General features: G+C 50.3%; 1 protein-coding gene across 4 annotated transcripts in view; it reads right to left on the minus strand.

Annotated features, from left to right (window-relative positions):
- cftr (CF transmembrane conductance regulator) overlaps positions 1-27424 on the minus strand; it is a 222753-nt gene that overhangs the window by 60671 nt on the left and 134658 nt on the right. For all 4 annotated transcript variants that reach the window (XM_072485246.1, XM_072485243.1, XM_072485244.1 and 1 more), the window contains 2 exons: positions 27133-27170; positions 2262-2527 (listed from right to left, as the gene is read on the minus strand). In XM_072485246.1, coding sequence (XP_072341347.1) covers positions 2262-2527; positions 27133-27170 — 304 coding nt within the window. The remainder of the gene's footprint in view (positions 1-2261; positions 2528-27132; positions 27171-27424) is intronic.

The raw sequence follows: 27424 nt of genomic DNA on the forward strand, positions 1-27424 counted from the left end.
CTCGCTAATGATATCTATAATCCCATGAAAGAATAAATGAAAAATTATATAAAATAATAAATAAGTATAAGCAGTGCTGTGGAAGATGATTTCAAACTGTTGGAAGAAATGGATAGATTTTGTGAAATAAGTTTTCTGGTTCAAGCTTTACTCACCCAGACTACAGCTTGTCAATCTGCCGAAAGATTGGTGCACCCTCTTTCATGAATTACTGAACTGACCTGGGCCTCCTCAGCAGGGAGGCTGGTAAAATGCAGATATGGATTCATGCTTTTGTCTTTCATTGCCAGCTGTGATTAGACATAGACTTTACAGTGCAGAAGGAGGCCATTCGGCCCATTGAGTCTGCACCGACCCTTGGCAAGAACACCCCACACCTCCACCCTATCCCCGTAACTCAGTAACCCCCGCTAACCTTTGTGGGCACTAAGGGCAATTTAGCCTAACCTGCAGATCTTTGGACTGTGGGAGGAAACCGGAGCACCCAGAGGAAACCCACGCAGATAATATGAATCAGGAATCAGACGTTATAGGGAGAAGGCAGGAGGATGGGGATGAGAAAAATATCAGCCATGATTTAATGGCGGAGCAGACTCGATGGGCCGAGTGGCTTAATTCTGCTCCTATATCTTATGGTCTTATGGTCTGTGTATTTGGCGAAATGTTGACTAGAGTTCAAATACTTCCCGATGGAATGGAATTTTGCATACAGTACTCCTTTGGAGAAAACCACTTACGTGTATGATAGAAACTTATTGATTGACTGATGAATGACTCCATAAATTTGATCTTCCACCTCTTAGCGCAATTCTAATTCAAAAATCCACCATTCACTATTTCACCTAGAAATACTGTTGCAGTGATATTGAAATATTAATATTTTGTGTAAAATGTTGAAGATATTCTGGTGCTTTTGGATTGAGTTACCCAATGCCTTATTAAATGCACTATTTCAAGGTTCTGGGAAGTTTTGATATTATTCAGGCTGTGTGGCCGCAATGGACCTTTACAATGGGCATCCAGAAGGCAAACGACTAGTCACGTGACTGCATGAATTATATTCCTTCCAAATTAACAGAAATCTGTAGGAAGGTGCTGCCTATCAGTGAATTTTATAGCCTCTGTCAGATTCAGCTACAGTAGCAAATTCACCCGTGTCAGATAAGAGACACACGTCATATGTTGACCAGAAGTACCCCACGTTGCCACTCTGTAATGTATTTTCTGTTACATGTAGATTTATGCATTCTGATTTTGAACGCGCATTCACCCCAGAGTGCTTTAAATTGCAGCAGCTTTCACCTTTAACTTCCCTTCGCTTTAATCCCAGGCCACAGAAATGTAAGGCGGACTTGCCAACAAGTTTGACGGTTGTGCCTTGCGCAGACTTAGTTGAACTGTAAATTGTATATTTAATTTACATGTCCATTATCTTACGTTCTGCCCTCTCAGCATTGGTTGATTTATTGGTGGGGGGGGGGGGTTCAGCATAAAAGATAAGTCACGGCAAAAGCTAATTAATAATCAAATTCAAACCATCAAATCAATCAGCTTCTAAAATGTATTGTCAAGTTAACCTGTTGCTGGATGTAAAGCCCAATTTCTACTCCTGACTGTTGGCACCAATTTCTTTTGATGTTATTTTGTTATTTGTGAAACAATTTGTATTACTGCCACAGTCTTGGAGGTTTACAGCATGGAAACAGGCCCTTCGGCCCAACCTGTCCATGCCGCCCAGTTTTTAACCACTAAGCTAGTCCCAATTGCCAGCATTTGGCGCATATCCCTTTAGTCCAGAACAGTCAAACTTACTGGGCATGTATGAAAGCTAGAGAAGAATGACCACAAGTGATCCCATTCTTGACTATTCTTGCTTCATTTAAAAGTTATAACACTCTGATACGAAGCAAAGATTATTTGAAATTTTAGCGCAGTGGATCCAACATGATTCGGCAAGATAAAACAAATTAATTTAAATATCTTACGCATGTTTCACGCGCTGGGTAAAACAGTACGCTAGAACAATGACTCACACAGTGGTGAACATAACTTGCTGCCAACACATGTAGGGCATTTTAATCTTCTCTCATAAAAGTATCTGAAGATCCGATGTCCGTGAATAACAAATCGCTCTCATTGAAGGAGTACCTCTCTTCCTGCTCATACCCCAACGAACAGAATTCAGATAGATAAAATCCAAACTTTCGCTCCAAAGATGGAGCTGACACTTATAACCACGCGTTACTCCACCAAACTATTACCTGCTTTCATTTGGTTGAATACAGTCATCGGCGCTTGTAGAACAGAATGCAGCATTCGTTTATGCAGGTCCTTGGAGACTGTAACAAGGGTGTGGACCAGAGGCAGTCCTCGAATAACACCAAGTGCAAGGAAGCTGTCTGAAAGTCCCACATAGATGTAAAATATATAATAGTAGCTGCCGTTGGTAATAAATTTGGAGAATATAGAAAACTGGAAGAGGTTTGTTGAGGTGTCATTGGTTTGTGAGCCGGTATTGTCTGCTAATCTGAAAACAATCAAATATGCAGAATAACTGAGAATTATATACTTTTTTGCTTGATTGCTGAATATAATTAGTTCCTTTTTTAAAAAAACTTATCAACTTTTTGCTCTGTTCAGTTTGAAGTTGTGATGTGGGTATAACCCAAGAGTGGTGAATACATTTGGGTTGATTCAGCCTATAGTCACGATGAAGTGTATACAATTTAGTGGTCAGAAATGGCTACAACCACACCAGCTTTAAAGAGCAAAGAACAAAGAAAAGTACAGCACAGGAACAGGCCCTTCGACCCTCCAAGCCCGTGCCAATCATGATGCCCGTCTAAACTAAAAACAAAATCTTCTGTCCTTACTCGGTCCATATCTCTCTATTTCCTCCCTATTCATGTATCCATACAGTTGCCACTTCAATGTTGCTAATGTGCTGCTTCCACCACATCCTCTGGCAGCGCGTTTCAGGCACCCACCACACTCTGCGTGAAAACCTTACACCGCACATCTCCCTTAAACTTTCCCCCTTTCGCCTTGAACCTGGGCCCCCTGTAATCGACACTTCCACCTTTGGAAAAAGTCTCTGAGTATCCACACTATCTATGTCTCTCATAATTTTGCCGACCTTCAACGAGTCTCCCCTCAGCCTCCATCAAATATGGCTTTTGGGGGACAGGCGAAACAGTGGGTTGTAGTACAAGAGGGCGTATGCCCGTAATCTTCTGCCCGCTGTTGGTGTAGCCTGGCAGTTTCCTTGTGGACTTTGGAAGGATTGCTTTTGGCTGGAAATCTTGTGATCCGTGGAAGGTCACGGAAGGTAGCGCTTCCTATCTTCCCTCACAAATGTACCCCCCTTTGCTGGGGGCCTTCCTGAATGCCTTGGCGAATCTGATCCCATTTACCTGGGCTCCAGGGGCACCCTCCGTCCTTAATGCTGCTGCCTGAGCAGTGGCCACCACTACCAGTACTGCTGGGATTGAAGAGCTGCCAGTCACCCAATTGGCTGGCAGCTCTTGGGAGCAGTATCTGGTCTCGAAAGGGGCAGCCACCTCGACTATTGAGTCAAGATCATTGTTTGTAACACATGTTCCTCTTTTCTGTCGTTGTGTGAAGCTAAGTTGCGGTTTATAGAACTGGGGAGAGCCAGCACCTCGCAGCGTACGTTGACTCGCAATTTAACACCAGCCCAGCTACATCCGGCTGGGAATTTTAAGAGTGAGGTTGAGGAGAGTGCCCAACAAAATGCAATTTGAAAGCACACTGGAAAATTTCTCTTCAAATTGTTTTGTTTTTTAAAATGTGTAGAATAGAAACTTTAGACACTCAATTGACGGAGCTGAAATTATGTAATGTACTTCTGGAGTAACGGTACGAAAGTTATATTAATGTCTAAATGCTTACATTGTTGCCATAGTAACATAGTGTCGTGATTTTGGCTCAGGCATAGTTTCTCCAATCCCATGCAGGATAATGGGCAGCAAGACTCAGCCACCAATACCCCAATGCAACACAATTTCTTTCTCTCCAGCCCAGGTGGTGGCGCACTCTTGGGAGGACCTGGATGATCCAGGATTTTCTGGGATGGTTCCGTAATTCGGCGTTTTGTCCCCGATTCCTTCCTTCCCGGCAGGCTTTGTGTCTGTTCATGCAATGGCCATGGAAAGATGGTTGTTTTCACTTGGGGCTGCCCAGCAAGAAACCCTCCTTCCCCCATTCCCATCGCCTCAACTGCAGCCACCTCCTCCCGCGACCTCGTCAGCACTCTCCCTCCCACTCCCAGTATCCTGTCAGCGATAGAAGCACCAAACCACAGTGCCCATTACTTTTCTCATCCAGAGTTGGTTAACTTTGGCCTGTTGCTCCTCTTGCTTTTGCCTCCGGTTTTTTTTGTGACCATGTGCACTGTGGCTGTTGGCCACGAGGAGGAGGTGGGGTCACCTGAACCACCTCCCCCCCCCCCCCCATCCTATCCCCCCACCCTCAAGTCCCAAAGTCGAAGTGACCCTTACGTTATTTCATAAGGGTTGGTCATACTGCTTAAAGAGTCAGAGACTGTGAATGGGATAGGGAATTCTGATCATGCCGGTGAGGGTGGGATAGCGTGGAGTTAGATCATGGGACGGAACCTTCGACTGGGTTTTTTCCCCAACTGTGCTCTGCGCCCATTCTTTTTTTAAAATATTTTAATTCAAATTTTAACATTTTGACCATAAAACACATAAAACACATAACATTTACAAAACAAAACCAAACTAAAACAATCCCCTGGATTCCTCCCCCCCCCCCCCCCCAGAAAACCCATAACGAGACTGAGAGCGGAGCCGGCGAGATAAAAGAGCGAGAGAAAGAGCGAGACTGAGAGCGGAGCCGGGAAATAAAAGAGCGAGCGAAAGAGCGAGACTGAGAGCAGAGCCGGTGAGATAAAAGATCGTGAGAAAGAGCGAGACTGAGAGCGGAGCTGGGAGATAAAAGAGCGAGAGAAAGGGTGAAACAGAGAGCGGAGCCGCCGAGATAAAAGAGCGTGAGAAAGAGCGAGACTGAGAGCGGAGCCGGCGAGATAAAAGAGCGAGAGAAAGAGCAAGACTGAGAGCGGTGCCGGCGAGATAAAAGAGCGAGAGAAAGAGCGAGACTGAGAGCGGAGCCGGTGAGATAAAAGAGCGAGAGAAAGAGCGAGACTGAGAGCGGAGCCAGCGCGATAAAAGAGCGTGAGAAAGAGCGAGACTGAGAGCGGAGCCGGGAGATAAAAGAGCGTGAGAAAGAGCTAGACTGAGAGCGGAGCCGGGAGATAAAAGAGCGTGAGAAAGAGCGAGACTGAGAGCGGAGACGGCGAGATAAAAGAGCGAGAGAAAGAGCGAGACTGAGAGTGGAGCCGGTGAGATAAAAGAGCGAGAGAAAGAGCGAGACTGAGAGCGGTGCCGGCGAGATAAAAGAGCGAGAGAAAGAGCGAGACTGAGAGCGGAGCCGGGAAATAAATGAGCGAGCGAAAGAGCGAAACTGAGAGCAGAGCCGGTGGTATAAAAGATCGTGAGAAAGAGCGAGACTGAGAGCGGAGCCGGGAGATAAAAGAGCGTGAGAAAGAGCGAGACTGAGAGCGGAGCCGGGAGATAAAAGAGCGTGAGAAAGAGCGAGACTGAGAGCGGAGCCGGGAGATAAAAGAGCGTGAGAAAGAGTGAGACTGACAGCGGAGTCGAGGAGATAAAAGAGCGTGAGAAAGAGCGAGACTGAGAGCCGAGCCGGTGAGATAAAAGAATGTGAGAAGGAGCGAGACTGAGAGCGAAGCCGAGGAGTTAAAAGAGCGAGAGAAAGAGCGAGACTGAGAGCGGAGCCGAGGAGTTAAAAGAGCGAGAGAAAGAGCGAGACTGAAAGCGGAGCCGGCGAGATAAAAGAGCGAAAGAAAGAACAAAACTGAGAGCAGAGTCGAGGAGATAAAAGAGCTAGAGAAAGAGCGAGACTGGGAGCGGAGTCGAGGTGATAAAAGAGTGTGAGAAAGAGAGAGACTGAGAGCAGAGCCAAGAGATAAAAGAGCGTGAGAAAGAGAAAGTCTGAGAGTGGATTCGAGGAGACAAAAGAGCGAGAGAAAGAGCGAGACTGAGAGCGGAGCCGGGAGATAAAAGAGAGTGAGAAAGAGAGAGACTGAGAGCGGAGCCAGGAGATAAAAGAGCGTGAGAAAGAGAAAGACTGAGAGTGGAGTCGAGGAGACAAAATTGCGTGAGAAAGAGCGAGACAGAGAGCGAAGTCAATGAGACAAATGAGCATTTGAAAGAGCGAGACTGAGAGCGGAGTCGAGGAGACAAAAGAGCACGAGAAAGAGCGAAATTGAAAGCGGAGCCGGTGAGATAAAAGAGCGTGAGAAAGAGCGAGACTAAGAGTGGAGCCGGGAGATAAAAGAGCGTGAGAACGAGCGAGACTGAGAGCAAAGTCAAGGAGAAAAAAAGAGATTGAGCAAAAGCGAGACTGAGAGCGGAGCCAAGAGATAAAAGCGCGAGAGAAAGAGCGAGACAGAGGGTGGAGCCTGGAGATTACAGAGCGGATTCGTGGGCTAAAAGAGTTTGAGAAAGAGTGAGACTGAGAGTAGTGTCGAGGTCTAAAAGAGCGGGAGAAAGAGCGAGACTGAGAGCGGAGTCGGCGAGATAAAAGTGTGTTAGAAAGAGTGAGTCTGAGAGAGGGGTCGAGGAGACAAAAGAACGTGAGATAGAGTGAGACTGAGAGCATAGCCGGTGAGATAAAAGAGCGTGAGAAAGAGCGAGACTGACAGCGGAGTCGAGGAGATAAAAGAGAGTGAGAAAGAGCGAGATTGAGAGCGAAGTCAATGAGACAAACAAGCGTCAGAAAGAGCCAGTCTGAGAGCGGAGTCAAGGGCTAAAAGAGGACGAGCATGAACGAGACTGAGAGCGGAGCCAGGGAGATAAAAGAGTGTGAGAAAGAGCAAGTTTGAGAGTGGAGTCGAGGAGATAAATGAGCGTGAGAAAGAGCGAGACTGAGAGCGAAGTAAAGGAGACTAAAGAGAGTGAGAAAGAGCGAGAATGAAAGCGGAGCCGAGAGATAAAAGAGCGAGAGAAAGAGCGAGACTGAGAGTGGAGCCTGGATATAACAGAGCGTGAGACAGAGCGAGACTGAGAGCGGAGTCGAGGAGATAAAAGAGGATGAGCAAGAGCGAGACTGAGAGCGGAATTGAGTGCTAAAAAAGCAAGAGAAAGAGCGAGACTGAGAGCGGAGTCGGCGAGATAAAGGAGCACGAGAAAGAGCGAGACTGAGAGCGAAGCCGGCGAGGTAAAAGAGCGTGAGAAAGAGCGAGACTGAGAGCGGAGTCGGCGAGGTAAAAGAGCGAGAGAAAGAGCGAGACTGGGAACCGAGCTGGGAGATAAAAGAGCGAGAGAAAGAGCAAGATTGAGAGCGGAGCCAGGAGATAAAAGAGCATGAGAAAGAGCAAGACTGACAGCGGAGTCTGTAAGATAAAAGAGCATGAGAAAGAGCGAGACTGAGAGCGAAGTCAAGGAGACAAAAGAGAGTGAGAAAGAGCGAGACTGAGAGCGGAGCCGAGAGATAAAAAAGCGAAAGTAAGCGCGAGACTGAGAGTGGAGCCTGGAGATAACAGAGCGTGACCAAGAGCGAGACTGAGAGTGGAGTCGAGGGCTAAAAGAGCGTGAGAAAGAGCGTGACTGAGAGTGGAGTCGGCGAGATAAAAGAGCGAGAGGACTTCCGGGTGCGGTGATGACCAGCTAAACCGCACGTTTCGGCAGCTCCCATTGGAACGGACTTTTGGGCTCTTGATAAGAGCCCCAGCGGCAATTTTAAACGGCCAAAGTCACTGTGCGGTGAAATAGAAGGGAATCCCCCCCCGGACGTTGATGGACAAAGGAGAGGATAGCGGCAGGATTGCAGTGGATCCTTCGGAGCAGCGGCAAGGAAGGGAAGCTCGAAGCAAGATGGCGTCGGAAGGTGGCAGTTCGATATGGGGCCCGGAACAAGAAGAGTTCCTGCGACGCTGTGTGGAAGAGCTGAAGAAGGAGGTGTTGGCCCCGATGCTACAGGCGATTGAAGGGCTAAAGGAGGCGCAGAGGACCCAGGAGCAGGAGCTTCGGGTCGTGAAGGCAAAGGCTGCTGAAAATGAAGATGAAATTCAGGGCCTGGTGGTGAAGACAGAGATGCACGAGGCGCAGCACAAAAGGTGTGTGGAGAGGTTGGAAGCCCTGGAGAATAATTCGAGGAGGAAGAATCTAAGAGTCTTAGGTCTTCCCGAGGGCGCAGAGGGGGCGGACGTCGGGGCATATGTGAGCACGATGCTTCACTCGCTAATGGGATCGGAGGCCCCGACGGGCCCTTTGGAGGTGGAGGGAGCTTATCGAGTTATGGCACGAAGACCAAGGGCAGGAGAAATACCTCGAGCCATAGTGGTGAGGTTTCACCGCTATAATGACAGAGAGATGGTCCTAAGATGTGCGAAGAAAACTCGGAGCTGCAGGTGGGAGAACGCGGTGATCCGCGTATACCAGGATTGGAGTGCGGAGGTGGCGAGAAGGAGGGCAAGTTTCAATCGGGCTAAAGCGGTGCTTCACAAAAAGAAGGTGAAATTTGGAATGCTGCAACCGGCGAGACTGTGGGTCACACACCAAGGGAAGCACCACTACTTTGAGACGGCAGAAGAGGCGTGGACATTCATAGTGGACGAGAAGCTGGAATAGTCTGGCGAGAGAAAGAGCTTCTGGGGCAAAGTGGTGGGGTAACTATGTGGGACGAGGAAGGGGGGGGATGATTTTTCAATTGTTAACTCTTTAATCCTGTAAATTTTCTCTCTTCCCCTCGTTTGGGTGGGGGGGGGGATTATGAAGAACTGTGGGCGCCGGTGGGTAGGAAAGCGGGGCTGAGTGGGAAACGCGGGCCTCGTTCCCTCGCTATGGTAATTAAGGCGGGAACAGGGACGCAGGAAGGTGGGGGCCTCGCACAGTGAGAGGCCGAGGGCAAACGGGGAAGCCGAGGTCAGCCAGAGTTCGCTGACTTCTGGGAGCAACATGGGGGGTGTAATTACGCTAGAGGGGGATCTAGCGGAGGGGGGGGGAGGGAGCTAACTGGGTTGCTGCTGCTAAGGGGAAGGGGGAGCTGTTATGGGGCGGGGTGGTCAAGGCGGGAGGGCACCGTCGGTGGGATATACGGGTACGTGGGAACCGGGTGAGGAGCTGGGGTAAAAAAGGGGATGGCTAGTCGACAAGGGGGGGGGGGGGTAAAGAGCCCCCCAACCCGGTTGATCACGTGGAACGTGAGAGGGCTGAATGGGCTGATTAAAAGGGCGCGGGTACTAGCACACCTAAAGAAATTAAAGGCAGATGTGGTTATGTTGCAGGAGACGCACCTGAAATTGACAGATCAGGTCAGACTACTTAAAGGATGGGTGGGACAGGTGTTTCATTCGGCTTTGGATGCGAAGAATAGGGGGGTGGCTATTTTAGTGGGGAACCGGGTACTGTTTGAGGCAAAGACCATAGCGGCGGACAGTGGGGGTAGATACGTGATGGTGAGTGGCAGACTGCAAGGGGAGGCGGTGGTTCTGGTGAACGTATACGCCTCGAACTGGGATGATGCAAACTTCATGAGGCGTATGTTGGGGCGTATCCCAGACCTGGAGGCGGGAAAGTTGGTAATGCAGGGAGATTTCAATACAGTGCTTGATCCAGGGCTGGACCAGTCGAGGTCCAGGACCGGGAGGAGGCCGGCAGCGGCCAAGGTGCTTAAGGACTTCACGGAACAGATGGGAGGAGTAGATCCTTGGAGATTTATCAGACCTAGGAGTAAGGAGTTCTCATTCTTCTCCCATGTTCACAAGGTATATTCACGGATAGACTTTTTTGTCCAGGGAAGGGCACTGATTCCGAAGGTGACAGGGACGGAGTACACGGCCATAGCCATCTCGGACCACGCTCCACACTGGGTAGATCTGGAGGTAGGAGAGGAAAAGGAACAGCACCCACTCTGGAGAATGGATATGGGCCTGTTGGCGGATGAGGGGATATGTCTAAGGGTGAGGGGGTGTATCGAAAGGTACTTGGAGCTTAATGACAATGGAGAGGTTCAGGTGGGAGTGGTCTGTGAGGCGTTGAAGGCGGTGGTCAGAGGGGAACTGATATCCATAAGGGCACATTAAGGGAAGCAAGAGAGTAAAGAAAGGGAGCGATTGCTGAGAGAACTTCTGAGGGTGGACAGGCAATATGCAGAGGCACCGGAGGAGGGACTACAGGGAAAGACAAAGGTTACACGTGGAATTTGACCTGCTGACCATGGGTAAGGCAGAGGCACAGTGGAGGAGGGCACAGGGAGTGCAGTATGAGTATGGAGAGAAGGCGAGTCGGTTACTGGCCCAACAATTGAGGAAGAGGGGAGCGGCGAGGGAGATAGGTGGGGTGAGGGATGAGGAGGGAGAGATGGAACGGGGAGCGGAGAGAGTGAATGGGGTGTTTAAGACATTCTATGAGAGGTTGTATAAGGCTCAGCCCCCGGAAGGGAAGGAGGGAATTATGCATTTCCTGGATCAGCTGGAATTCCCGAAGGTGGAGGAACAGGAGAGGGCGGGACTGGGAGCACAGATGGATGTGGAGGAGGTGGTAAAGGGGATTGGGAGCATGCAGGCGGGGAAGGCCCCGGGACCGGATGGGTTCCCGGTGGAATTTTATAGGAAATATATAGACCTACTGGCCCCGCTCTTGACGAGAACCTTTAATGAGGCCAGGGAAAGGGAGAAGTTGCCCCCGACTATGTCGGAGGCGACAATATCGTTACTTTTGAAGAAGGATAAAGACCCGCTGCAGTGTGGGTCCTACAGGCCCATTTCCCTTTTGAATGTAGATGCTAAGCTCCTGGCCAAGGTAATGGCGACGAGGGTAGAGGATTGTGTCCCGGGGGTGGTCCATGAGGATCAAACTGGGTTCGTTAAGGGGAGACAGCTGAACACGAACATACGGAGGCTGCTAGGGGTGATGATGATGCCCCCACCAGAGGGAGAGGCGGAGATAGTGGTGGCGATGGATGCCGAGAAAGCATTTGACAGGGTGGAGTGGGACTACCTGTGGGAAGTGTTGAGGAGATTTGGTTTTGGTGAAGGGTTCATTGGATGGGTACAGCTGCTATATAGGGCCCCGGTGGCAAGTGTGATCACGAACAGGCAGAGGTCTGACTACTACCGTCTTTATAGAGGGACGAGGCAGGGATGTCCCCTGTCTCCGTTACTGTTTGCATTGGTAATTGAGCCCCTGGCCATAGCACTGAGGGGCTCCAGGAAGTGGAGGGGAGTACTCAGGGGAGGAGAAGAACACCGGGTATCATTGTATGCAGATGATTTACTGTTGTATGTTGCGGACCCGGTGGAGGGGATGCCTGAGATAATGCAGACGCTCGGGGAGTTTGGGGAATTCTCGGGGTACAAATTGAACATGGGGAAGAGTGAGTTGTTTGTGTTACATCCGGGGGAGCAGAGCAGGGGAATAGAGGATTTACCGCTGAGGAGGGTAACAAGGGATTTCCGGTACTTGGGGATCCAGATAGCCAGGAGTTGGGGAACCTTACATAGGCTTAATTTAACATGATTGGTGGAACAGATGGAGGAGGATTTTAAGAGATGGGACATGGTGCCCCTGTCACTGGTGGGGAGGGTGCAGGCGGTCAAAATGGTAGTCCTCCCGAGATTCCTTTTTGTGTTTCAGTGCCTCCCGGTGATGGTCACGAAGGCTTTTTTCAAGAAGATCGAGAAAAGCGTCATGAGTTTTGTGTGGGCTGGGAAGATCCCGAGAGTGAGGAGGGGGTTCTTGCAGCGTAGCAGGGAGAGGGGGGGACTGGCACTACCGAGCTTAAGTGAGTACTATTGGGCCGCCAATATTTCAATGGTGTGTAAGTGGATGGGAGAAGGGGAGGGAGCGGCGTGGAAGAGATTGGAGATGGCGTCCTGCAATGGAACCAGCTTACAAGCACTGGTGATTGCACCGCTGCCGTTCTCCCCGAAGAAATACACCACAAGTCCAGTGGTGGTGGCAACACTGAAAATTTGGGGGCAGTGGAGACGGCATAGGGGAATGACGGGAGCCTCGGTGCGGTCCCCGATAAGAAATAATCATAGGTTTGTCCCGGGGAGAATAGATGGGGGATTTGGAGCATGGCAGAGAGCCGGGATTGTGCAACTGAGAGATCTGTTCCTGGACGGGACGTTTGCGAGTCTGGGAGCGCTGACGGAAAAATATGGGTTGCCCCAAGGGAATGAATTTCGATACATGCAACTGAGGGCTTTTGCGAGGCAACAGGTGAGGGAATTCCCGCAGCTCCCGACGCAGGAGATTCAGGATAGAGTGATCTCAGGGACATGGGTGGGGGATGGTAGGGTGTCAGATATATACAGGGAAATGAGAGATGAGGGGGAGAACATGGTGGATGAGCTGAAGGGAAAATGGGAGGAAGAGCTGGGGGAAGAGATTGAAGAGGGGCTGTGGGCAGATGCCCTACGTAGGGTAAACTCTTCGTCCTCGTGCGCCAGGCTTAGCCTGATACAATTTAAGGTTTTGCATAGGGCGCATATGACTGGAGCAAGGCTCAGTAAATTTTTCGGGGTAGAGGATAGGTGTGGGAGATGCTCGAGAAGCCCAGCGAATCACACCCACATGTTCTGGTCATGCCCGGCACTGCAGGGGTTCTGGGTGGGGGTGGCGAAGGTGCTTTCAAAGGTGGTGGGGGTCCGGGTCGAGCCAGGCTGGGGGCTGGCTATATTCGGGGTTGCAGAAGAGCCGGGAGTGCAGGAGGCGAGAGAGGCTGATGTTTTGGCCTTTGCGTCCCTAGTAGCCCGGCGAAGGATACTGCTTATGTGGAAGGAAGCCAAGCCTCCGGGCGTGGAGACCTGGATAAGCGACATGGCAGGGTTTATAAAACTGGAACGGATAAAGTTTGCACTAAGGGGTTCGGCTCAGGGGTTCACCAGGCGGTGGCAACCGTTCATTAACTACCTCGCAGAACGATAAAGGAAATGGGAAGGTAACAGCAGCAACCCAGGGGGGAGGGGGGGGTTGGGGGGGGGCCCAGGTGGGTCCTCAGGGGGTGTTTTTGTAAAGATATTGGTACTTGGTTATGTATATTGAATTGCTGATTTTATTATTTGGGAGAGCTATTATTTTTGTTCTGGCAGTTGCCATTTAGTTTATATATTATTTATTTATTTGTTAAAATATGGTCACGGTTATTTTTATTGTTTTGCTGTTGTAAAAAGGGGAAAAACCTTTGTACTGTTTTGTTTGGCTGAAAAAGTTGAATAAAATATATTATTAAAAAAAGATAAAAGAGCGAGAGAAAGAACAAGACTGAGAGCGGAGCCGAGGAGACAAAAGAACGTGAGAAAGAGCGAGACTGAGAGCGGAGTCGAGGAGATAAAAGAGTGTGAGATAGAGCGAGACTGAGATCGGAACCGGCAAGATAAAAGAGCGAGAGAAAGAGCGAGACTGACAGCGGAGTCAATGAGACAAAAGAACGTGAGAAAGAGTGAGACTGAGAGTAAAGTCAGCGAGACAAACAAGCATGAGAAAGTGCATGTCTGAGAGCGGAGTCAAGGAGATAAAAGAGCGTGAGAAAGAGAGAGACTGAGAGCAGAGCCGAGAGATAAAAGAGCGTGAGAAAGAGAAAGTCTGAGAGTGGATTTGAGTAGACAAAAGAGCGAGACGGAGAGCGAAGTCAATGAGACAAACAAGCATGAGAAAGAGCGAGACTGAGAGTGGAGCCGGAGAGATAAAAGAGCGTGAGAAAGAGCGAGACTGAGAGCGGAGCCGAGCGATAAAAGAGCGAGAGAAAGAGCGAGACTGAGAGCGGAGCTGGCGAGATAAAAGAGCGTGAGAAAGAGCGAGACTGAGAGCGGAGCCGAGCGATAAAAGAGCGAGAGAAAGAGCGAGACTGAGAGCGGAGCCGAGCGATAAAAGAGCGAGAGAAAGAGCGAGACTGAGAGCGGAGCTGGCGAGATAAAAGAGCGAGAGAAAGAGCGAAACTGAGAGCAGAGCCGACGAGATAAAAGAGCGTGAGAAAGAGCGAGACTGAGAGCGGAGCCGACGAGATAAAAGAGCGAGAGAAAGAGCGAGACTGAGAGCGAATTCAAGGAGACAAAGGAGCGTGAGACAGAGTGAGACTGAGAGCGGAGCCGAGCGATAAAAGAGCGAGAGAAAGAGCGAGACTGAGAGCGGAGCCGAGAGATAAAAGAGCGTGAGAAAGAGAGCGGAGCCGACGAGATAAAAGAGCGAGAGAAAGAGCGAGACTGAGAGCGAATTCAAGGAGACAAAGGAGCGTGAGACAGAGTGAGACTGAGAGCGGAGCCGAGAGATAAAAGAGCGTGAGAAAGAGCGAGACTGAGAGCGGAGCCGACGAGATAAAAGAGCGAGAGAAAGAGCGAGACTGAGAGCGAATTCAAGGAGACAAAGGAGCGTGAGACAGAGTGAGACTGAGAGCGGAGCCGAGCGATAAAAGAGCGAGAGAAAGAGCGAAACTGAGAGCAGAGCCGACGAGATAAAAGAGCGAGAGAAAGAGCGAAACTGAGAGCAGAGCCGACGAGATAAAAGAGCGTGAGAAAGAGCGAGACTGAGAGTGGAGCCGACGAGATAAAAGAGCGTGAGAAAGAGCGAGACTGAGAGCGGAGCCGAGCGATAAAAGAGCGAGAGAAAGAGCGAGACTGAGAGCGGAGCCGGCGATTTAAAAGAGCGTGAGACAGAGAGCGGAGCCGGCGTGTAAAAGAGCGTGAGAAAGAGCGAGACTGAGAGCGGAGCCGGGAGATAAAAGAGCGTGAGAAAGAGCGAGACTGAGAGCGGAGCCGGGAGATAAAAGAGCGTGAGAAAGAGCGAGACTGAGAGCGGAGCTGGCGATTTAAAAGAGCGTGAGAAAGAGAGCGGAGCCGGCGTGTAAAAGAGCGTGAGAAAGAGCGAGACTGAGAGCGAATTCAAGGAGACAAAGGAGCGTGAGAAAGAGCGAGACTGAGAGTGGAGCCGGCGAGATAAAAGAGCGTGAGAAAGAGCGAGACTGAGAGCGGAGCCGAGCGATAAAAGAGCATGAGACAGAGTGAGACTGAGAGCGGAGCCGGCGAGATAAAAGAGCGTGAGAAAGAGCGAGACTGAGAGCGGAGCCGGCGAGATAAAAGAGCGAGCGAAAGAGGGAGACTGAGAGCGGAGCCGGTGAGATAAAAGAGCGTGAGAAAGAGCGAGACTGAGAGCGGAGCTGGCGAGATAAAAGAGCGTGAGAAAGAGCGAGACTGAGAGCGGAGCCGGCGAGATAAAAGAGCGTGAGAAAGAGCGAGACTGAGAGCGGAGCCGGCGAGATAAAAGAGCATGAGACAGAGTGAGACTGAGAGCGGAGCCGGGAGATAAAAGAGCGACAGAAAGAGCGAGACTGAGAGCGGAGCCGGCGAGATAAAAGAGCATGAGACAGAGTGAGACTGAGAGCGGAGCCAGCGAGATAAAAGAGCATGAGACAGAGTGAGACTGAGAGCGGAGCCGGGAGATAAAAGAGCGACAGAAAGAGCGAGACTGAGAGCGGAGCTGGCGTGATAAAAGAGCGTGAGAAAGAGGGAGACTGAGAGAGAATTGAAGGAGACACAGGAGCGTGAGAAAGAGCAAGACTGATTCAGAGCCTTGAGGATAAAGGAGCGTGAGGAAGAGTGAGACTGAGAGCAAAGCCGGGAGATAAAATGAGCGAGAGACAGAGCGAGTCTGAGAGCAGAGCCGGGAGGATAAAGGAGCACGAGAAAGAACGGGACTAAGAGAAGAGTGCTAGCTTGGAGTTTGGCGCTCCTGAGGTGATGTCAGTGTACAAAAGTTGTGAGGGGCAAGTCGAAGCAGCTGATTGGGTGAATACAGTCGGGTAAGTATTTACTACCTTTATCGCTTTTATATTGTAGATCTTTATGTTGTGGTCTATAATTTGTAAGGGCTACATTCTGTACGAACAAGGACAGGAAAGAAGAGCCTGAGAGTAATTGATATTATTCGATTTTAAGTATCTTCCAAAATGTTTAATTTAAAGAGGTAAGAGGCAGGAGATCTCAAAGCCATGGTGCTGTGGTTGGGAACTCGGGAACATTGCCAGTGCCCGGGGACCAGCACGTGTGTCGTAGGTGGCTCCAGCTGCAGCTCCAACAAGTACGGGTTCGGAGCTGGATCGGCGGTTGGGGACACTGTGGAGCATCCACGAGGTGGAGAGTATTGTGGATAGCACGTAAAGCGAGGCAGCCGCACCGCAGGCTTAGACTCCACAGGCAGGAATGGAATGGGTAACCACCAGGCAGCGCAGGAGGGCTAGGCGAGCAGTGCAGTAGTCCCCTGCAGAACAGCTATACTGCTTTGGATACTGTTGGGGGGAATGGCCTCTCAGGGGAAAGCAACAACAGCCAGATCTGTTGCAACACAGTTTGTTCCGCAGCACAGGGAAGGAGTAAAAAAGCATGGGAATGTAATAGTTACAGTTGTTTCAGTTTGAGACTTCAGGATGGTATGTTGCCTCCCTGGTGCGAGGGTCAAGGATGTCTCAGGGCGGCTACAGGACATTCTGGAGGAGGTGGATGAACAGACAGTGATTGTTGTATACATTGGTACAAACGACATAGGGAAAAAAAAGGGATGAGGTTCTAAAAGCAGCACATAAGGAGTTAGGAAGTAAGTTGAAAAGTAGGACCTCAAAGGTAGTGATGTCAGGTTTACCACCAGTGCCATGCGCCAGTCAGAACAGAAATAGCAGGATATATTAGGATAATACGTAGCTGGTGTGAGGGGGAGGGTTTCACATTCCTGGGATATTGGGACCGGTTCTGGGGGAGGTGGGACCTGTACAAACTGGATAGGTTACATCTGGGCACGACTGGGACTGGTGTCCTAGGTGGAGTATTGGCTAGAGCAGTTGGGGAGGATTCCAATTAAAATGGCAGGGGGATGGGAACCTATGCAAGCAGCCACAGGAGTGGAGAAAATGGCCAAGAACGAAAGACAGAAAGGGGAATAAGAAAAGTGATAGGCAGAGAAATCAAGGGCAAGAATCAAACAGGGCCACAGTGAAAAATAATGGGAATGGAGCAAGGAATGTAATGAGAGACGAATCAATGATAATCTTGTTGTGCAACGCAACAATGGGATGAGTGACCATAATATGATAGAATTCTTCCTCAAGTTGGAGAGTGATTCTGAGACGAGGGCCCTGAATCTACATAAAGGAAACTGGGATGGTATAAGGCGCAAGTTGACTATGATGGATTGGGGAACGTTACTTAAAGGGATGACGTGGATAGGCAATGGCAAACATTCAAAGAGCGCATGGGTTAACTGCAACAATTGGTCATTCCTGTTTGGCGCAAAAATAAAATGGGAAAGGTGGCCAAACCATGGCCTTCTAGGGAAATTAGAGGCAGCATGCAATCCAAGGGAGAGGCATGCAAATTGGCCAGTAAAACAGGAGGCCTGAGAATTGGGAGTAGTTTAGAATTCAGCAAAGGATGATAAAGGGATTGATTAAGAGGGGAAGATAGAGTATGAAAACCAACTTGCGAGGAATAAAACTAAATGGCAACTGCCTTGTCCAAAATAAATACTCTCCAAAAATACAATCCAACAATCCAATGTCCAATTACATATACCAAATACCTATACATATACAATAACATCCCTGAGAGTCCGTCCGATTCCTCCCCCCCACCCCCCCCCCTCCCCCCTGGGTTGCTGCTGTTATCTACTTCCTTTCCATTCGCTCTAACTTTCTGTGAGGTAGTCGACGAACGGTTGCCACCGCCTGGTGAACCCCTGAGCCGAACCCCTTAACACAAACTTAATCCGTTCTAACTTTATGAACCCTGCCATATCGTTTATCCAGGTCTCCACACCCGGGGGTTTGGCTTCCTTCCACATTAACAATATCCTGCGCCGGGCTACAAGGGACGCAAAGGCCAACACGTCAGCCTCTCTTGCCTCCTGCACTCCCGGCTCTTCTGCAACCCCAAATATAGCCAACCCCTAGCTTGGTTCGACCCGGACCCCCACCACCTTCGAAAGCACCTTTGCCACCCCCACCCAGAACCCCTGTAGTGCCGGGCATGACCAGAACATGTGGGTGTGATTCGCTGGGCCTCTCGAGCATCTCGCACACCTATCCTCTACCCCAAAAAATTTACTAAGCCGTGCTCCAGTCATATGCGCCCTGTGTAACACCTTAAATTGTATCAGGCTTAGCCTGGCACACGAGGACGATGAGTTTACCCTACGTAGGGCATCAGCCCACAGCCCCTCCTCAATCTCCTCCCCCAGTTCTTCTTCCCATTTCCCTTTCAGCTCATCTACCATGATCTCCCCCTCGTCCCTCATCTCCCTGTATATGTCCGCCACCTTACCGTCCCCCACCCATGTCTCTGAGATCACTCTATCCTGCACTTCCTGCGTCGGGAGCTGCGGGAATTCCCTCACCTGTTGCCTCGCAAAAGCCCTCAATTGCATATACCGAAATGCATTCCCTTGGGGCAACCCATATTTCTCCGTCAGCGCTCCCAGACTCACAAACGTCCCATCTACAAATAGATCTCTTAATTGTACTACCCCAGCTCTTTGCCATGCTCCAAATCCCCCATCCATTCTCCCCGGAACGAACCTATGATTGTTTCTTATCGGGGACCGCACCGAAGCTCCCGTCCCTCCCCTATGCCGTCTCCACTGCCCCCAAATTTTCAATGCAGCCACCACCACCGGGCTTGTGGTGTATTTCTTTGGTGAGAACGGCAACAGCGCCGTCACCATTGCTTGCAGGCTAGTCCCCCTGCAGGACGCCCTCTCCAATCTCTTCCACGCCGCTCCCTCCCCTTCTCCCATCCACTTACACACCATTGAAACATTGGCGGCCCAGTAGTACTCGCTTAGGCTCGGTAGTGCCAGCCACCCGCTGTCCCTACTATGCTGCAAGAATCCCTGCCTCACTCTCGGGGTCTTCCCGGCCCACACAAAACTCATAATGCTCTTCTCAATTCTTTTGAAAAAAGCCTTCGTGATCACCACCGGGAGGCACTGGAACACAAAAAGGAATCTCGGGAGGACCACCATTTTAACCGCCTGCACCCTACCTGCCAATGACAGGGACACCATGTCCCATCTCTTGAAATCCTCCTCCATCTGTTCCACCAGCCGTGTTAAATTAAGCCTATGTAATGTACCCCAATTCTTGGCTATCTGGATCCCCAGGTACCGGAAGTCCCTTGTTACCTTCCTCAACGGTAAATCCTCTATCTCTCTGCTCTGCTCCCCCGGATGCACCACAAATAACTCACTTTTCTCCATGTTCAGTTTATACCCTGAAAAATCCCCAAACTCCCCAAGTATCCGCATTATCTCTGGCATCCCCTCCGCCGGGTCCGCCACATATAGCAACAAATCATCCGCATACAGAGATACCCGGTGTTCTTCTCCCCCCCTAAGTACTCCCCTCCACTTCCTGGAACGCCTCAGTGCCATGGCCAGGGGTTCAATCGCCAATGCAAACAATAACGGGGACAGAGGACATCCCTGCCTCGTCCCTCTATGGAGCCGAAAATAGTCAGACCCCCATCCATTCGTGACCACGCTCGCCATCGGGGCCCTATACAGCAACTGTACCCACCTGATATACCCATCCCCAAAGCCAAATCTCCTCAACACCTCCCACAAATAATCCCACTCCACTCTATCAAATGCTTTCTCGGCATCCATCGCCACCACTATCTCCATTTCCCCCTCTGGTGGGGGCATCATCATTACCCCTAGCAGCCTCCGTATATTTGTATTTAGCTGTCTCCCCTTCACAAACCCAGTTTGGTCCTCATGGACCACCCCCGGGACACAATCCTCTATCCTCATTGCCATTACCTTGGCCAGAATCTTAGCATCCACATTCAGGAGGGAAATGGGCCTGTATGACCCGCATTGCAGCGGGTCTTTTTCCTTCTTTAGGAGGAGCGATATCGTTGCCTCTGACATAGTCGGGGGCAGCTGCCCCCTTTCCCTCGCCTCATTAAAGGTTCTCATCAGTAGCGGGGCCAGCAAGTCCAAATATTTCTTATCGAATTCAACTGGGAATGTCTGGTCCCGGGGCCTTCCCCGCCTGCATGCTTCCAATCCCTTTCACTACTTCCTCCGTCTCAATCTGTGCTCCCAGCCCCACTCTCTCCTGTTCCTCCACCTTAGGAAATTCCAGCTGATCCAGAAAGCACATCATTCTCTCCTTCCCGTCCAGGGGGCTGCGCTTCATATAATCTTTCATAAAATGCCTTGAACACTCCATTCACTCTCTCCGCTCCCCGCTCCATCTCTCCCTCCTCACCCCCCCTATCTCCCTCGCTGCTCCCCTTTTCCTCAGTTGGTGGGCCAACAACCTACTCGCCTTCTCCCCGTATTCGTACTGTACACCCTGTGCCTTCCTCCATTGTGCCTCTGCATTACCCGTAGTCAACAAGTCAAATTCTACATGTAGCCTTTGCCTTTCCCTGTACAGTCCCTCCTCCGGTGCCTCCGCGTATTGTCTGTCCACCCTCAGAAGTTCTTTCAACAACCGCTCCCTTTCCCTACCCTCCTGCTTTCCTTTATGTGCCCTAATAGATATCAGCTCCCCTCTAACCACTGCCTTCAGTGCCTCCCAGACCACTCCCACCTGTACCTCCCCATTATCATTAAGTTCCAAGTACCTTTCAATACACCCCCTCACCCTTAAACACACCCCCTCATCTGCCAATAATCCCATTCTCTAGGGTGGAAACTGTTATTTTTCTTCCCCTATCTCCAGGTCCACCCAGTGTGGAGCAATATCCGAGATGGCTATAGCCGTGTACTCCGTCCCCGTCACCTTTGGGATCAGTGCCCTTCTCAAAACAAAAAAATCTATTCGTGAAAATACTTTATGTACATAGGAGAAAAACGAAAACTCCTTACTCCTAGGTCTACTAAATCTCCAGGGATCTACTCCTCCCATCTGCACCATAAAATCCTTAAGCACCCTAGCTGCAGCCGGCCTCCTTCCAGTCCTGGACCTCGATCTGTCCAGCCCCGGGTCCAGCACCGTATTAAAGTCTCCACCCATTACCAACTTCCCCACTTCTAGGTCCGGGATTCGTCCTAACATACGCCTCATAAAATTGGCATCATCCCAGTTCGGGGCATACACGTTCACTAATACCACCGCCTCCCCTTGCAGTTTGCCACTCACCATCACGTATCTGCCCCCACTATCCGCCACTATGGTCTTTGCCTCAAACATTACCCGCTTCCCCACTAGTATGGCCACCCCCCTGTTTTTTGCATCTAGCCCCGAATGAAACACCTGCCCTACCCATCCTTTGCGAAGTCTAACCTGGTCTGTCAGCTTCAGATGCGTCTCCTGAAGCATAACCACATCTGCCTTAAGTTTCTTTAGGTGTGCGAGTACCCGTGCCCTCTTAATCGGCCCGTTCAGCCCTCTCACATTCCACGTGATCAACCGGGTTGGGGGGCTCTTTACCTCCCCGCCCCCCCCCCCCCCCTGACGACGAGCCATTTCCTTTTTCAATCCAGCTCCTCACCCGGTTCCCACGTAGCTGTATCCCCCCCAGGCGGCGCACCCCCGCCCCGACCCCCCCTCCCATACCAGCTCCCTCTTCTCCCCAGCAGCAGCAACCCAGTTACCCCCCCCCCCCCCCCACCCCCCCGCTATATCCCAAGCTAGCGTAATTGCACCCCCCATGTTGCTCCCGGAAGTCAGCAAACTCTGGCCGACCTCGGCTTCCCCCGTGACCTCGGCTCACACTGTGCGAGGCCCCCTGCTTCCTGCTTCCCTGTTCCCGCCATGATTACCATAGCGCGGGAACAAAGCCCGCGCTACCCCTTTTGGCCCCGCCCCCAATGGCCGGCGCCCACAGCTCCTCATCCTCCCTCACCCCCTCCCCCACGACATGGGGAAGAGAGAGAAGTTACAGGGTCGCAGGTTAACAACCTGGGAAGTCCTCTCTTCCCCCTTTTCCCCCTTCATCCCACAAATTCACCCCCCCACTTTTGTCCCAAACGTTCTTTTTCTGGCCCGCTCACTCCAGCTTCTCCTCGACAATAATTGTCCACGCCTCGTCTGCCGTTTCGAAATAGTGGTGTTTCCCTAGATGTGTGACCCACAGTCTTGCCGGTTGCAACATTCCGAATTTGACCTTCCTTTTATGCAACACGGCCTTGGACCGATTAAAGCTTGCCCTCCTTCTCGCCACCTCCGCACTCCAATCTTGATACACGCGGATCACCGCATTCTCCCACCTACTGTTCCGAGTTTTCTTGGCCCATCTGAGGACCATCTCTCTGTCCTTGTATCGGAGAAATCTCACAACTATTGCTTGATGAATTTCTCCAGCCCTCGGTCTTCGCGCCATAACCCGATAGGCTCCCTCCACCTCCAGAGGACCCGTCGGGGCCTCCGATCCCATTAACGAGTGCAGCATCGTGCTCACATATGCCCCGACGTCCGCCCCTTCTGCACCTTCGGGAAGACCAAAAATCCTTAAGTTCTTCCTCCTCGCATTGTTCTCCAGCACCTCCAGCCTTTCCACACATCTTTTGTGTTGTGCCTCGTGCATCTCCGTTTTCACCACCAGGCCCTGTATGTCGTCCTCATTCTCAGCAGCCTTTGCCTTCACGACCTGAAGCTCCAGTTCCTGGGTCTTTTGCTCCTCCTTTAGCCCCTCAATCGCTTGTAATATCGGGGCCAACAGCTCGTTCTTCATCTCCTTTTTGAGTTCATCTACGCAACGCCGCAGGAACTCTTGTTGGTCAGGGCCCCATATTAAACTGCCTCCCTCCGACGCCATCTTGCTTTGTGCCTGCCTTCCAGGCCGCTGCTCCTGAAGATCCACTGCAATCCGGCTACTTTCCTCTCTTTTTTCCATCCGTGTCCGGGGGGGATTCCCTTCTGGATTACCGCACAGTGTTATTTGCCGTTAAAATTGCCGATGGGGCTCCTATTGAGAGCCCAAAAGTCCGTTCCACCGGGAGCTGCCGAAACGTGCGACTTAGCTGGTCATCGCCGCACCCGGAAGTCCTTAAAGGTACTCTCACATGACAACAGTGTAATTTACACTGGGGAACAAAGGAATGGCTGACCAACCAAATACATACTTTGGTTCTCTCTTCGCAAAGGAGGACACAAATTATTACCAGAAATGTTGGGGAACTCAAGGTTTAGTGAGAGGGAGGAACTGAAGGGGATCAATATTCGTAGAGAAATGGTGGTGGGGAAATTGATGGGAGTGAAGGCCAATAAATTCCCAGGGCCTGATAATCTACATCCCAGAATACTTAAGGAAGTGGGCCGAGAAATAGTTGATGCATTGTTGGCCGTCTTCCAAGATTCTATAGACTCTGGAACAGTTCCCAGAGATTGGAGGATAGCTAATGTAACCCCACTATTTACAAAGGAAGGTGGAGAGAAAACAGGAAATTATAGACCAGTCAGCCTGATGCACCCGGTAGTGGGGAATTGCTAGAGTCCATGATAAAAGATTTAATAGCAGGGCACTTGGAAAACAATGACAGGATCGGCCAGCAACAGCATGGATTTACAAAAGGGAAAGCATGTTTGACAAATCTACTGGAATTCTACAAGGATATAACTAGAAGAGTTGACAAGGGGGAGCCAGTGGATGTGGTTTATTTAGACTTTCAGAAGGCTTTTGACAAAATAAGACATTAGTGGGTAAAATTAAAGCGCATGGGATTGTGCAGTGTATTGAGATGTATTAAAAAACTGGTTGGCAGACAGGAGAGAAAGAGTAGGGATAAACAGGTTGTTTTCCAAGTGGCAGGCAGTGATTGGTGGGGTACCACAGGGATCAGCTATTCACAATATATATCAATCATTTAGATGAGGAACTAAATGTAATAACTCCACAGAGTGGTCGGTCTGTGGCATTCGCCAACACAGAAAGTAATTGTGGCCTAAACATTATGGCCGGGATTCTCCGGCCACGCTCGCCCAGCGACCGGACATTCCTGCCCGAGGTCAATGGACCTTTACATGATCCGCGTCCCGCCCGTGGCGATATTAGGGCAGGCGTGGCCGAAGAATCCAGCCCTGTATGTTTTCAAGAAGGAGTTAAATGTAGCTCTTGGGGCTAAAGGGATCAAAGGATATGGGGGGAAAGTGGGAACAGATTACTGAGTTGGATGATCAGCCATGATCAGAATGGACGCGATTCAGCGGACTTCAAACTAAGTCCGCTTCTGGTCGTGTTTAGGGTGACTGCAGTGCTGAGAATCACCCCGCTATTCAGTGGCACATTGCTGTTTTTTTGGCCTAAGGAAATTTCTCTGCACTGAGGCCATACTTAGAGGGTGCCAGGCCTGTAGTGCCAAGGTGCTCAGGTGAGGTGGGATTGCCAGGGTACCACCCAGCCCTGTCCCCAACCAAACCGGAGTCTCCAATGGCCTGGGAGAATACCTCGGGTGTCGTAACGCCGAGTCCACCAGCGGACCAGTCCTAAACGGCACCCAGTCAACCCATAAATATTCAGATCTGGATCTCGTCCAGTGAGGGCAAAATCCAGATCGCGCCAGGTGAAGCTAGTCAGGTGACTTGCGATCGGCCTGGCGCAGAACCCAATTTGGGGCTCTCGCCCAATGGGGTCACTGATTCACGCCCAATGAATGGCAAGCAGGCTCGACGGGACAAATGGACTACCCCTGCTCCTATTTTCTACGTTTCTGTTCAAATGGGAAGTGGGTGGTTTGAGTTCCGGTTCCAGAGTTTGTCCGTTTTAATCTCTGGCACGACTCCAAGCATTTTTGTCAATTAATGCAGCCCAAAGAGATTAAAATAAAATTATCGCTTTATGCACAGCAGACATACCACCAAAAAGGTTGCTCTATCTCGCAAAACCACTTTATTGAAAATAAAACCCACACTCAGCTCCAAAAGCCAGACTAAGACCACTTTACACAACACCTTTCTCGGACGATGCAGCAAAGCATTTAAAAAGGTCTGTGTTCCGGAACCATTTTAACTTTCAACCCAATCCTCTTGGAACAAATTGTTCTTGTTCTTTCACTCCTGGGAAGAAATGTTCATAATTCATTCACAGCTCGTGAGTTCTGCAATCACACTGCCAACAGTGAAATATCCTATATACTAATTTTATGTTTAATTGATCTGTTTCTGGAGATTACAGGAGGCCAGTTGTGTAAGCACTGTCGCTGCCAGTGGGGGGGAATGTTTGAAGTCAGTTGCTGGATTGCTCTAAAGGTTCAACCATTGTGCCAAAAATCAAATATCATCTCAATGCCTCCATGATCATGAACGCTTTTTATTCATTGTCTCTGTGTTGTGTGCAATGCCCACTGGATACTGATAGAACCTCACATTTAAAAGACCAAGGGCGGGATTCTCCACTTACCAGCGGGGCAGGCCGTACCGGCGCCAAGGAGTGACGTGAATCAGTCCGGCGTCGGGCCGCCCCGTAGGTGCGGAATCCTCCACACCTTCGGGTGCTAGGCCGGCGCTGGAGGGATTGGCGCCACGCCAACTGGCACCGAACGGTCTCTGCCGGCTGGCGCGAGTTGCCGCATGCGCGGGAGCGCCAGCGTGTTCTGACGCAAGCGCCGAACCGCTGGCGTGATCCCCGCGCATGCACCGGGGGGTTCTTCTCCGCGCCGGCCATCGCGGAGGTTCACAGCGGCTGGCGCGGAGGGAAAGAGTGCCCCCACGGCACATGCCTGCCCGTGGATTGGTGGGCCCCGATCGCGGGCCAGGCCACCGTGCCCCCCCCCCCCCGCCCCCCCCCCCGGAGCCAGATCCCCCCCTTGCACCCCCCCCCCCGAGGACTCCGCAGGCCACCCGCAGAGCCAGGTCCCGCCGGTAAGGACCTGTTGTGATTTACGCAGGCAGGACTGGCCGAAAACGGGCAGCCGCTCGGCCCATCACGGGGCGGAAAATCGCTTGGTGGGGGGGGGGGGGGGGTAGAATTCGGCAGCCAGCGTTGAGGCGGCGGGATTCACGCTGGCGATTCTCTGACCCGGCGGGGGGGTCAGAGAATCCCGCCCCACAAACTTATTCTTCCGAGTCTGGCACAAGTGTAAAGTATAGGTTGAAAAAAAAGTTTCTGGGTTTTGAAGCAGCGACATATTGAACGGGGTTAAAAATCGTCCACTTAAGGAGGGGAAAGGCTCAACGTGTATTTTTTCATTGATAAAGTTATTGGGAAGATGGAGCAGCAATCAGGAACGTTGGGGATTTCAAAAAGAGAGAAAATGTGAACCAGGCTAAAAGGTAACCAAAACAAAGGCAGCAGTCGTGACCATCGTAAACAATTGCGAATAATTGAAGTTAGTGTTTATTGCTTAAAGGTGATTACAACCAGGAAGCATACTCTTTACGGTAAGTCAGTGTATAAATTGACTGAAACACTAAAGAGTGAACAATAAACCAGAGGTGATTTTCTTTTCACGCTGAACTTACTTAAAATAATGTAAAGTCGCCATAGTCCCGGATGACTATAGGCTGCTTTCCCCTTTGAGGGGGGAGAGCTGGCTGGTGGTGATTTAATCTCAGGGTCAACAAACTTCAGGCGAATGGCAAGGTTGCGAAGCGGGGCCTTCATGAATAACCTCAGCCGGTACGGGGATTAAACCCACGCTGTTGGCCTCACTGTGCATCACAAACCATCTGTCCAGCCAATTTGGCTAATCCAGCCCCCAAACAGAAGCCTTATATTAAACCAACATGACATATTGGAGAACGCCACAGACATAACAACGTATATTAACAATGGATAAAAATGTTTAATTCATTTAATTTTCTCAAGATTGGAGCCAAATTGCTGCACTTTTCTGGAATGCACTTTGAAAGAGATGACTCATATATCCTGGTCACGTCTCTCCTTTAGGTCAGAGGTTTGTATTAATCATTACTCGCAATTCAAGTAAAATTTAAAAAATTAGTCTGAGGAAATTGTTCCTGACAGTACATGCTATTGTATTCGCCAATCAAGCTGGCAACCACCAGCTTTTGTTTGGTAGTCTAGCCGAGTCAATGTTGTGTCCAAGTCAGGTGCTGATAACATGTAGCCACGAAACAATACCTGGGTGGAATTACGTCGCCCAAATCTCAAGTCTCGTTTACACTTACCCATTGACGATCCATAGTCCAACCAAAGAGACAGCCACCTTCAGAGAAACAATGGAAAGGGTGAAATTAAAATCTCATCATATTGTATCAGAGAACTCAAAACACTTTGTTTGTAAATCACAAGAAAACCAACTCCTTTGCCATCTGTTGAATATGTGTGATTTGTACTATTTATGTGTAAGAACAATTGTCAGTAAAAATGCACCTCTTAGCATTCATAATATGGGGGAAAATATATATTTTGCCAGTACGCTTCCATTTAAAGAAACTCAATAAACTTGTAGACATCAGG

Source organism: Scyliorhinus torazame, chromosome 19, assembly GCF_047496885.1.
Source record: "Scyliorhinus torazame isolate Kashiwa2021f chromosome 19, sScyTor2.1, whole genome shotgun sequence".
NCBI lineage: Eukaryota > Metazoa > Chordata > Chondrichthyes > Carcharhiniformes > Scyliorhinidae > Scyliorhinus > Scyliorhinus torazame.